This window comes from Apteryx rowi, unplaced genomic scaffold, assembly GCF_003343035.1.
Source record: "Apteryx rowi isolate R43461 unplaced genomic scaffold, aptRow1 scaffold_373, whole genome shotgun sequence".
In the NCBI taxonomy this organism is placed as follows: domain Eukaryota; kingdom Metazoa; phylum Chordata; class Aves; order Apterygiformes; family Apterygidae; genus Apteryx; species Apteryx rowi.
Window position 1 is genome coordinate 601,215 of NW_020450230.1, and position 12,493 is coordinate 613,707.

A 12,493-nucleotide genomic window follows, 5' to 3' on the forward strand; every position below is an offset into this window, starting at 1 on the left:
AGCCATAAAAAACTGACTGACATTTTTCAAGAGAAAGAAAATTCTTCCCCTCCAAAATACTAAAAACTGTGATACAGTGAGACAATTCCCTGTACTAGCCAGAGACTCCAGCTCCAGCTAGGTAACCAAGGTGACCGTCCAGCTATGATTCTGTCTTTCCTCACTTACAGTTTTTCCTGGGAAGAAGACACTCTCAGTTAAGTCTACCAGTTTGTCCAAACACACCTCACTGTGGATGGTTATAGGTACAGTACCAGACAGCTATACCTCCAGCAGGGCGATAACACAGAATTTGGATATATGCCTTGGTTTTCAGTCTCTTAGCTGCTAGATTTATTGGTACCCTATCACAGTTTTAAAGAGACTGGAACCAACATTCCCACTAAAAGAGCATAGCATATAAATCTTTTAATTCATTAAAGGATAAAACATCAATATGTCCAGTACAACGAGTATGTTCTACAACTGAAAATATAAATTTGTGAGAAATGATTGTAAGTAAGGTCTTCAGTGTTGCAGAAACATAGAACGTACACACTGGGTTAAAAAAGTAATTATTAACAAAGAGATCACCACAGTCCAACTGGCAGTCATCTGGTTGTAAAACTAGGGACAAAACAGTATTCGTTAACATGAATATTTAACATGTCTTTCCCAAGGCATCAAGAGACATGTATAAGAAATATATGCTTAGAGGTGACTTGTTTAAAATGACTAGGCACTAAATAGTAATGAGGCTTCATTTAACTTAATAGAACATTGCCCTGAATAAAGAAAAAAAGAATTAGTAGCATGGGCTTATAATTTTAGCTCCTATACCTTGAGAGCATTATGTTTAGTCTGCAACAGCTGTTGTTTTATCTTTATTTCCTCCCGTTTTCTCTCATCTGTGATTCTCTTTTGAAGAGTGTCTCCCCTTTGCAGCAATTCTTTTACTGTGCTCTCATCGTCTTCACTCTGATTTAAAAAAAAAACATGTATAATGTGCATTTAAATCTATTTATTACTTAAATACTAGGAAATATAGACATAAAAAGCCTACATTTTCTCTGCTAAGGTAATCACCTAACATCCACTTACAGTTCTATACTGAAGACACTATAGCTTTTACTTACTCCCTACGACACATTTAGAGGCTTTAGTGGTACAAGTAAAACAGCACTTGAAAACCTACAGATGTTTGAGATTAGATTTTATACAGCATCCAGGACAACAGGACAAAAACACTAAATGCAAAAAGTTAAAATACATTTTACTTTACAATAAGAAAAAATGATATACTCCTAAAATACTCTAAATCATTGTTACTATGCTAGAAAACCATGTGATTCCTAAACACCTCGCGTAATAATATCATCACTATGCAAAATAACTGTTCTGGCAGGGGAAGACATGCCACTAAGCATTTTTTATATATACACCAGTGAATCTATGCCACCACATTTCAGAGCATATCCCTTGAACTATACTAAACATTTTATGTAAAGAAAGGGAACAAAATATGCTCCATTACTGGAAACTATTCGGCCAAACTTGATTCACTCAGAACTTACAACTGCAATAAGTACTGCCCTAAACAGCTAGCATTTTTTCTGTGGAAAAAAAAGGGAAGAAAAAATTGCCAGGCAAAAATTCCTTTTGCCATTGACATAAAATAGATATCTTTGAAGAATTCTTTAAATTGAAAAGAATACAGATCCTTTATATTGCTTGTAAAGAAATATATATTTGATCTTGCTGATGACTCACGAAGAGAGGGACCTAAAGAGGTATCACTGTTATTGGCTAACCAAGAAATAGAATTACTCTGAAAACCACTCTGGAGAAAATACACCATAAGGGCAATAGTAGCAAAGCACAGCAATATTTTACTCCTCTTTTTTTAAAATTTGCATAAATATGTTTTACTACTTACAAACAGTAAACATTTGCAGTTGACTGATGATCAATATATAAGTAATAAAACGTACAACTGCCACAAACTATTCACAATAGATAGCATGGTCAGATCTGTTAAAAACTAATTGGCATGTGTGGCATTTTATTTCAGTGATCATTACCTAGCAAATGTCTATAGTGAAGGTCTTCTCTTGGCGTATTACCCAAATAGATGCATCATTCTGAGTCTTCTTGGTCTTTCTACTGCTACAGAAATTTTAACATCCATGCCCTATTCTGTAATACTGCTGGTGCCTGTGGATAACGTTCCTGCTTTGCTCAGTGTTAATTTTACATGGGTCAAAAAATGTCTTTCTTTTAAAACTAACTGCAAACATATCACTAAAAGATTTAGCTGATCCTAATCTGGGACCTTTGAAATTATAATATATAAGCATGCTAAAAATTTATGCAATTCATATCTAAAGATGCAAATGCAGATGTTAAAGCTTCTAATTTTCACCCAGGTTTTATTCATTTCCCTGCCTACTTCACTCAGACTTCCATTTCAACCAATTTACCATATCTTTATTGAAGTCTTCCTCTTTCAGATTCACCCCCTGCTGAATTTCAGCCTCCAGTGGTTCAAGCAATTTTTGTATATCGAAGTCAAACTGCTCCAATTCCTTCAAAGGAATGAAGGGCTAAAATGGGAGACAGACAGAGATTACTTATTTAAATTACATACTTTACAGTTTTATTAGAAACATAAACCAAGAGACCTCTGTTCTACCTCCTACTGCAAAAAATTGGAACCCAGCAATTTAGTCATTTATCCAAATTCATGCAGCAAGTCAGCAGTACAGCCAAGAATACAGACAAGTTTTTGTCTCTCTATCTTATGCAATATCTATTACTATAAACTACCTTCATCAATCAAACCCTGGCTGTCTGTTCCCTAAGGTCGTATCCTCTAAACACTGAACTACAGATAAAATTCTTCCCCTCATCTTGCTAGATGCATAGTATACAAAGCTCAGTGAGAATGCTACCATTCCACTTCATCTTGAATGTAGAGTCTTATGATCCTTTTTGGAAGAAAATCTGAAAGAGAACACCATGAGGAGACTAATATGCTCGAAGGCTGCACATTCGGAAGAAACTTGTTCCTGATGAGCATCTTTTTCTCCTTCTTTGAGTGAGCCCACATATATATTCTAACAGTATACAACGCAAACAGTTAGTTAAAACCATCTACAGGTGGTCCCACTGTTCCCTAAGACAAACAATAATTTCTCACTACCCTAAAGGCTGCATCAGCCTTGGATGCTCAGAGCACTTTGTAATGCGTGGTAAAACTGAGAGGGAATTCCAGACTGCCGTATAACTAATGTTCAGAATAGAAACATGACACAACACAGTCGTTTGGGCTTTGTGCCAAAATGTTCTCTGTCTACGCTTTGTACTTTTGTAATAGGTAAATGAGGTGAGGGACACTGGAACTGCTGAAATACTGCTGATGGCCAATAGGAAAAAAAGAAAGAAAGAAAAAAAAAAGACCTTCTTCCTCGGCCTAACAGGAAAAAGGCACCACAGTGCAGTCTGGGAACCCTTTAAAGTATGGGGGATTTCACTAATCCCTGAACCAAAATGAGGGACTTTCCTGAAGGAAAGTTGAGTTGTCATCTACAGATGACAAGAGAAAGAGACCTGCACTCTTCATCCCTGTAATATGGCCCACATGATCAGTCAAGGTGACAAAATGGAGAGGCCACATTAACCATACCAGAACTACATGGAAGTTTTCAGGGCTCTGAGGTCAAGCTGAGTGGTCTAAACTCAATCTTCATGACATGTTTCAGCAACCAGCTGAAGCTCAGGCTCTGTCCTGATCCAGTTCAATCACGGAACAAGCAGCAGCGACAGGAATTTTTGCATCTATGGACTCTCTCAAAAAACAAAACTCCCTGATATGCATGTCTGAAGATGAAATAAAATTTACTGCAGCAAAAAGTAAAAGGCTTCTTTAATTCTATACAAACTGCTTGAGGGTTTATGAAAGTAAAAGTTTGGGGGGGGGATTGAACTTGAGGTAGATGTGTAAATCACGATTATGTTTACTAATAAAAGGTAACTAAAAATATGTGTTTGATTATACTTATTTGTTACACTGCTAGTCAGACAGTAGATACTGTCTGAAAAGCATTTGAATGCTGTGACCATCAAAGTTGAAGGGGCATAGGTCAGCAGGACAGCCATAAAGAAATTGAACACAGGAAACTGTATGCTATCTAAAAACAGGGAGGTCAGAGAAACCAATTTAGAAATAGCTTTAACCAATATCCAGAATCCCCTTTGCTGCAATAGTTTGGTAGTAGCAAAATAAACCAATGAAAATGTACTAATAGAACAAATCAATATTTGGAGAAAGATGTGCCTTTTTCTGCTTAAAACCCTGTGCCTCTCCAACTTTCTGAAGCGTTACTGATTTGTATAATTCCAAACATAGTTTTCTACCAAAAAGACAGGAAAAAGTTATGACAACTCAGGCATTTTTAACTAACACCATTAACTGTGACCTCCAAATTTCAAAGTAATGGTGGTAAATAAAAGCAGTTAAGACTTTAGCATTGCTTTACGAATACAAAGGATTCTTACTTTCTCCATTGAGAAAGTACAGTAAGCATTTGCACTGTATAAAGGTGCAACAATTATAAAAGTAACTACATAATTTTTTTTAATGAATTAATATAATACTATTTTTTTTCCTTAAAATTTATGTTAAAACTACCTAGGAAAAGTTGATGCTTTTGAAAAAGGTGGCTTGTTTGTTGTCATGCAGAAATATATAATAAAAGAAACACTAGATTGGTGGAACAAACTAGCACACTGACAGTAACTTTGTTCTTGGTCAAGGAAGCTAAATAACTTGCACCTCTTTGAACAGCAAAATGATTAGAAACCATCCAGCTAAAATTAGCTAGTAAAGATGAAATAATGCAGTCAGACTTTGTTAGCACTTACAAAACAAGGGATATTTTCAACTCTCCCCTTTAGCCAAATATTACAATAGATTTAAGCAATCCAGCAGTTTACTCTCCAGCAATATTCAAGTTACAGAAAAAAATTAATTTTCAGGAATGATGAATATTTTCTGAATAAATTTTCTCTTCTAATATCAGAATAAGACATATTTTTAAAACGAGAAGTTATATAAGTAGTATTCTGATAGATTCACAAATACCCTCTTTTGTACAATCCTTGTATTTAAGATTAATGTGAATCATAGTGCTGTTAATTTTAATGATACCAAYCATATGCCACTGTTCATTTTTATGGTTCATTAGTGTACAATTCAATTACATTTGTGGAAAATAAACCCTGGACTGTATCCCTGTGCATTTCTTTAACGTTTTCAAGAAATCATAGACATCAGCTCCCATTACCTCACATTTTCTTGCATGAAGAGTTTTTCATAGGGCATATTCTTTTCTGTTCCAGAAATGAAACTTAAATAAACCCAGGTATGCCACAAAGATTGCGCTGATTACACAGGGTATTGAGTACCCCAGACAACAGATGAAAACCACATGCCTTTGTTTATGCTTTTATAAGACTCAGCTGCTTTTGATATCATTGACTGGTGTTTACATGAGGGTAGCGTGTTCTAAGGGGAAATTAAATTACTGAGGGGAAAAAACCGCAAACCCTAAGACAGAATTCAGGAAACAGCAATGTAATAATTATACTCTACAAGATTTTTTTTGTGTAGGAGATCATAAAACCCATTCTACCATTACACTTCAAGTATGCTACATTTTGATACAGCCACGCAACCCAGAGAGACAAGGAAGGAGAGCACTTAAATAGTGCACAGAACTGGAGCTCAGGAGACTCGTGCTTTATTTCCTGCTCTGCCRCTGGTCCTCTACACATTCGTTTCCAGTGCTACTACACCAGCCACCATGGTTAGAAGATCAGGATCCTATTATATACCAACCTGCATGGCTGCCTGCTTCAATCTTCTACCCCTTCCAAATTGCTCTCTGTGATAAAGGCAGTAAATGCAATGGAGTAAGGAGGTGTCTTATGTCCTCCTTCATCCCACTTCAGAAATCACAACTTGGCTAAAAACAACCTAATCCATATTAAATTTAGATTCAATAAAGTACTCAAACTAGCAGTAGAGATGAACAGCTGAAGTATAGGTGATATAATCTGTATAAGTATCAAACCTTGGTGAACTCACAGCCTCATAGGAAAAGATAAGGTGCATTTAATAAAAAATTCCCAAAAACTAATCTCTATCAAAAAAGGCTACTCATGTATTGAGAAGACTAAGAATCTTACTAATTCTGAGATGATATTCGTTCTTTATAAGTTCATGAAGCGATCATTGTTACATTCATATGAAGTCACCAAATACTTCTAATGGTGAAATGGTGAAAAGAGCAAGACCTTTGATGCCCCAAACCCCCAAACCTCATACTTTTTTTTCTTAATATTATTAGGATCTACATTTTTTTTTTCCTTTGAACACTCAGTATTGGGGAAGCTGCAGCCCCCCCCATGTAGCTGTAATTGTGTACCTTATATAAACACCATTTTGTATTTATCTCCCCATGGCAGCAGTTCCTCCTACCTTTCCACTCTTAATTCTTTGTGATATAGCTGCAAATCGCTGGTTGAGCTCTGACAGTTTAGGCTCTATTACTTTCCTGCAGTGATCTCCACAGTTTGTCATCAAGTCCACTGCCTGGTCACGCACAGAGTCCACCTTTGGATGCATATCATTCAGCTCAGCCTTTAAGCGCTACAGTCCGTGAGCAAGAGACAGGGCTTGAAGTTAGTAATAAATGCAAAGAGAGAGAAAGAGAGAGAGAGAGAGAGTGTGCAAAGGAATAGGGAGCAAAACCACAAAGCAAATTCAGATAATTATGAGTAAGCGTGAAAATACAGTAGAAATACATTAGATAACATTCCTATTCACATCTCTCAAATTTATAGAAAAAATGTAGCTACACAACTACTTTAAAATCTTCTAGTGGAAAATAATGGTGAACATACTATTTCTAGATAGATTCCTTTCTGCAATAATTCAATCCTCAGTTTATTTCAGAGTACACTAGATTATTCCACTGATCCTAAAGCTAAGAAGTGCTGCTAATTCACATATCATAAAAGAACTAGACATATAGCTGCTGTTTTCATTACCATTCATGGTCATAGTGGAGTTAAAGAAATATGACCAGATAAACAGCAATGTGTTTTTTTTTAATACATCTACCACGAACTCCAAAAAGCAGAGGGCAAACAATACCATCTTCCTTTGCCATAGTTATCTTAATGGTAGATCCTAATATGGGCAGAGGCCAAAGAGATAACTAGACATTACAGAATCATGAACAAAGTTGGTCTTCAGGAATTATATTTCACTCGCTGTATGAAATGTCTTCGTACAACACAAATATATGCCTGTATTGATGGAAAAGATAATTGTACTATATACGTTATGGTGGTAAAATTGTTCATCCTTCTACAAAAGGCTGTCCTGTAACTCCTCTGAGATCAGTGAGGCATTGATTTATGCTCTGTGTAAGTGCTAGTTGGAAATTATGGCTGTGCTGGAATTTGTAAAGTTTTGCTTTAGGAAATGGTATCATTAGGTTAGTGTCAGCAATACAGCCCTTTTGATTTGCAAACCATTCCTCAGGTAGTGTGTACTGACAATGTAGCTGAATACAAAATCAAACTTCACACAGACTTCTGTAGCAAAACAAAATCCATATAAATGATAATTCAGAGTTTTTTAGTGTTAAACAAAGAAGTTATTTTAGATGAGATACTTTAAAATTCATGTTTACTCAGAAGTCAGTTTTTAATCAGTTGGTCAAATGATGCAACAGGCCAAATAAAGCTTTCGATAAGTACACTGACCTGTTGTAATACAGCTAGTTCACCATAGAATATTCTTGTCTGTGGTGGTGGTGGACTGGCACCACCACAAACAGTGTTTACAGAATTAAAACAGTCATATGACAGAGACAATTAATGCAGATATAATAGATATCAGAAAGGTGTCACAGAAAAATAGAAAAGTAATTAAAAATGAAAATCATAGAGAAAAAAGTTTTATTTTTTTTATTCAATCAGGTGTGTTTAAGAAATAATTTCCAGCAAACACAGGCTTAAAAAGATGCTGTTCTACTCACCATGAAGTCCCCAAGCCTTATAACATATCTGTTTTTTTCTTCTGCAGAGATTTAACTTTTGCTATGCAGTGCAAATTTATTAAGTAATCTACAAGCTGCCAGAAGGTAGCTTTATCACAGAAAAAAAGAATGTTACTCTATCAAGATGTGATACCTTTCAAAACCCACTAGTTTTGACATGTTCCTTTTTAGAATCAAATTAAAGCTTTCCAGAAAATCACATTTTTTTACCTTAAGAATTTCCTCTTTTTGCTGGGGTTTTTGTTTATCAGATTCATCCAACAGTATTTCAGCACGATACATCCAAGTTGTGACATTAGCTACTTTCTGATCAAAAGCCTCCATGCGCTTTTGATATTCCTGTATATGAAAAAGGTAAATACTGCACACAAAAAAGTAATCAGAATTGAAATAATAGCCATAATTATGCAAACTGTGGCAAGCATGCATGTATTGTGAAATTAAACTTGTTTATTTGGTACAATAAGTGCTTGTTTCTGTGGAGAAGAGCATCTTTTATTTGTTTGTTCCCACTTTATAGGTTATGTTTGTTTGAAAAGACATTGTAGGAGAGGCAGAAACTTCCAAAGGGACAGGCAGAGAAAGAGGAGGGTGATCTGGTCACAGCAAGAAGTGGGTGCCTGCAGCTCAGAGATACTGCTGAGAGGAGCAGGAAGCTGATAGCCAGGCTTACTGGTGATGACAAGAAGAGCTTCTTAGGAACCAGGTACAGAACTCATTTTGGAAAGCCCTTAAATTAAATGAAACCAAGACGGAAACAAGGATGCACTTGCAAAGTCACAATCTGGAAAGGAAGCTTTGTATATAAAACTTTCATTTATGTTTTGTCCAACTTCTCTGCTTTGAGTTTGCTTTTAAAAAGCTATTCTAGATGATATTCTTATAAAAGTTTTTCTTTTTTTTTAATTTAAAAACTCTTGGTCTTTTCTTGGTGAGCTCACTACAATGAGGTCTATGCATATCCACCTCAAAATTCCCGGTGAACTATGTGTACTTCTAAACATAGACTGTAAGAATATGGATATTTTAGTAGCATGACAGTGACAGCCACTGTAACATGCACTGAGCTGTTCTTTTTGGTCATAAAGAATATTACTTTCTAGTAGAGAAACTACAGTGCTTTGAATTATTATAAACCCTGTGCAGTACATATGTGTACCATATACATGAGATCAAAGATTTTAGTAGCACTGTCCTTTTGGCCACTACATGCGCATACCTATACATTATTCTAAAATTATTAAGCATAATAAAGGACCAAACCCCTCTCTTACACCCTCTTTATCACGGGTTCTAGTAAATACTAACACAAGAATCCAAAGCAGAGAGAGAGAGAAGGTAGAGGAATACATAAGTATACCAGTCCATAAACTCCATTATATGTTTCTTATAAACAGTTCTAAGTCAAAGCTGAGCACCTATATCATACTGAAGGAAATGCTTAAGCTTTCCAGATAGAATACACCCAACCAGATGCCTGCTCTTGTATCCTGCATACAGCAGAAGATGACCCATGGTGATGCTGTATGCCAGTCACAGACGTGTTCTTAAGGCAGCCACATGGACTCCAGTGGAGCTCTAAGACACCAAGCTCTGAAATGCTGAAGTCATGATAAAGGTTAATACATCCCTGAGAACCACTTCCATTTCTATGGGTTGAAACTGCATTTCCATTATCTCAGCAATAGAAACAATACAGAAGATCTTCTAAAGGATTCTGATAGCCAAATGGTTAATACTCTTCTGCATTTAAGCATTCAAATTTACATCTCTTCATGGCAGAATGAATTTTAGGGGAGAATATAGTTAAGCGCCTGCTAGGAGTTTGAAACAGTGGGGGCTAGAGCTCCAAAATCTGTATTATATGTCATTTATGGTTTCATTTTGGGCTAGACTTATTCTGGTCCCCTTAACTAAACATCTCCACCAAACATGCGCCACAAAATTGTCCAAAGGAAGCTCACACCGGTCTGAAGCTCCAGCTCATTGTTCAGAGCATATTAGGTGTGCACCCTGAGCAGAGCTGGATTCAGTTTCCCCTGCAATGCAGCTAGGTCACACACACCAAAGCAAGCATGTGAACCGAACCAACATGAACTGAACCAACATGAAAGTGGGGATATACTTCCAAACCATACTAGTGATCCAAATAGAAATGGTAATGTGGCCAAAAGCAGCCAAAGTTGCAGGTTTCAATCCAAGACTTACTCAGCTCATTTGACTATTTTCTTCACTTGCTTCATATTCAAGTAACTAAGGTCTTTGAGGAGAAACTGCTTTTCACTCATTAGGCAAAAGAGCAATCCAGGAAAGCCCTACTGAGGCAGACAGGAAAGGGAAGAGCTAACAAACAAGACTCCACAGAGCCGTCACTGTGTAAAAACGTAGCCAGATTGTTAAAATACACAGAGTGTAGAAAAAAACAATCAATTGGATTGTTTGTGTATCTATGTATTAGATAAGCATACTCTAGGGGACCAGAAAAAGCAATCCTATGAGGCTAAGAGTGGGCATCAACATTTCCTATGTATTTTTATATTAAAATCTTGTTTAATAAACTAGGTGCACAAATACATTACTCTTACCAGTAATAAACTGAACCATTCCTCCGCTCGCGAGGTTACTGCTATCCAGTTACTGTTCAGAAGGCTGAGTTTATCCTCCACTAGACTTTCTTTTCCTTTCAGCACTGTCTTCAAATTCTCTCCTAAATCACTGATGCTCTTAAGATGGATCTGGCGTTTCTCAATCTCCTTCTGTGTTGCCTATGGGGAGCAGAATAAAAAATAAAATTCAAGAAATTAAAAATTCTCCACAGTAAGAACATCAAATATTAAAATAGCCAGTAAGTTCATACTGGAACACAATCACTTGCTTCCTATAGGCAGGCAAAGAGTTCTGTGAAGAATAAGTAAAAAATAAATTGTTCTTTTCTAGCTCTGATAAAATTGTAAGTGTTCTTCATATTCTAATAATCATTTTTCATAATAGCTTAATTTTAAAAAGTGTGTATTATCTCATTCTAGGGTTCAACATACAATTTTAATAGTCAATTTTAAGAAAAGATTTCCCATTTTATGATATTTATATTGAGGAGTTTTAAGTTACTTAGCATACAATAAAATGACATAGCTATCAAATAGCACATAAAACTCACAAAATAAATGAGACAACCATAAAGCATCATGATAACATCCCAAGTCTTAGCGAACTGCACTGAAAATACCCATATGGAGTATTTTAATATTCCTATCACATTCAATGCATTCTTCTTTAGCAGAAACCATGCTCTCCTGTCCTGTTAAACCTACCTGTAGAAATAAATCTTTTCATTCCACTCACCTGGGATTTCACTCTGCAAACTGGAATACTAACATAGTCTATAACCACAGTATTTCAACATTTGAATGACTAAAATATATGTGCAATACTACAAGCCCAGCTCTCCAGCATCTCCTTGCACTATTATCTTTTTGTGAATAGACTTAAATGATGTCTCACATATTTTTCTCATTACTGATGTCTTAACATTTGCAACGTGCAAGAGGTCTAGCAAAAGGAGCAAAACCCCTCATATTTAGACCTTACATAAAAAAAGCAGAAATTTAATACTAAATACTGATGACACAATTCAGAGTATAACCATCTTGCTGAATACTTAAGGAGAAGCAAAAATTCCTTGTATCTAACACCTAACCAGGAGAAAAATTTTAGGAGAAATATTTCCCTGAACTCATGATCACCTGATCTCAAATGATGCAGCCATATATGATCTCTGCTTATAAAATAAAGATCAAGGTAGAAATGAAGTGATACAAACGGAACACAAACCAAAATAAGCTGAAGAAAGGCAAGAATCACTAGTCTCCAGGGACTTGTATTTCTCTTAGATAACCTGAATACATTGAAAGAAGAACCACCTCTAATCAAAGCACAGTAACAATTCTTTCACTTTAGGATCAACACTGCTACTGCTGCAGAACTGCATCTTTATCACCTCCATGCTATAACACTTCTTGCAGCCACACATCAGTATGATTTTGTTAATAATGTGTTGTTAGGAAAGTAAAATTTTCAAATTGCAGTGAAGATGGCATAGTAATTACTCTCTTTGATATAATACCATCTTAATAGTACCTCCAACTTACTTACCATATGTTACATGTAAAACAGAGCTTCATTCCTATACTTCACAGAATTAATTATCTCATTTTGTAATGTTATTTCACATAAAAGATTTTGCACTTGCATTTCAAGTAAGTAGGAGAAATTTTCAACATTCTACCACTTTGCTCAAACACTGAGGAATTGTAATAACAGAATCTAGATGTAATTAATGGAGATTATTAATGAACCATAAACTACAGAACAATAGAACTTGA

The 12,493-nt window shown here is 35.8% G+C and overlaps 1 protein-coding gene across 1 annotated transcript in view; it reads right to left on the reverse strand.

Annotated features, from left to right (window-relative positions):
* LOC112969900 (dystrophin) overlaps window positions 1-12,493 on the reverse strand; it is a gene marked incomplete at its 3' end in the record, with an annotated part of 817,409 nt that overhangs the window by 583,451 nt on the left and 221,465 nt on the right. Inside the window, exons 30-34 of the mRNA XM_026073700.1 lie at window positions 10,697-10,876; window positions 8,322-8,450; window positions 6,521-6,691; window positions 2,460-2,582; window positions 820-957 (exon numbers count right to left, since the gene is read on the reverse strand). Of these exons, the coding sequence (XP_025929485.1) occupies window positions 820-957; window positions 2,460-2,582; window positions 6,521-6,691; window positions 8,322-8,450; window positions 10,697-10,876 (741 nt within the window). The remainder of the gene's footprint in view (window positions 1-819; window positions 958-2,459; window positions 2,583-6,520; window positions 6,692-8,321; window positions 8,451-10,696; window positions 10,877-12,493) is intronic.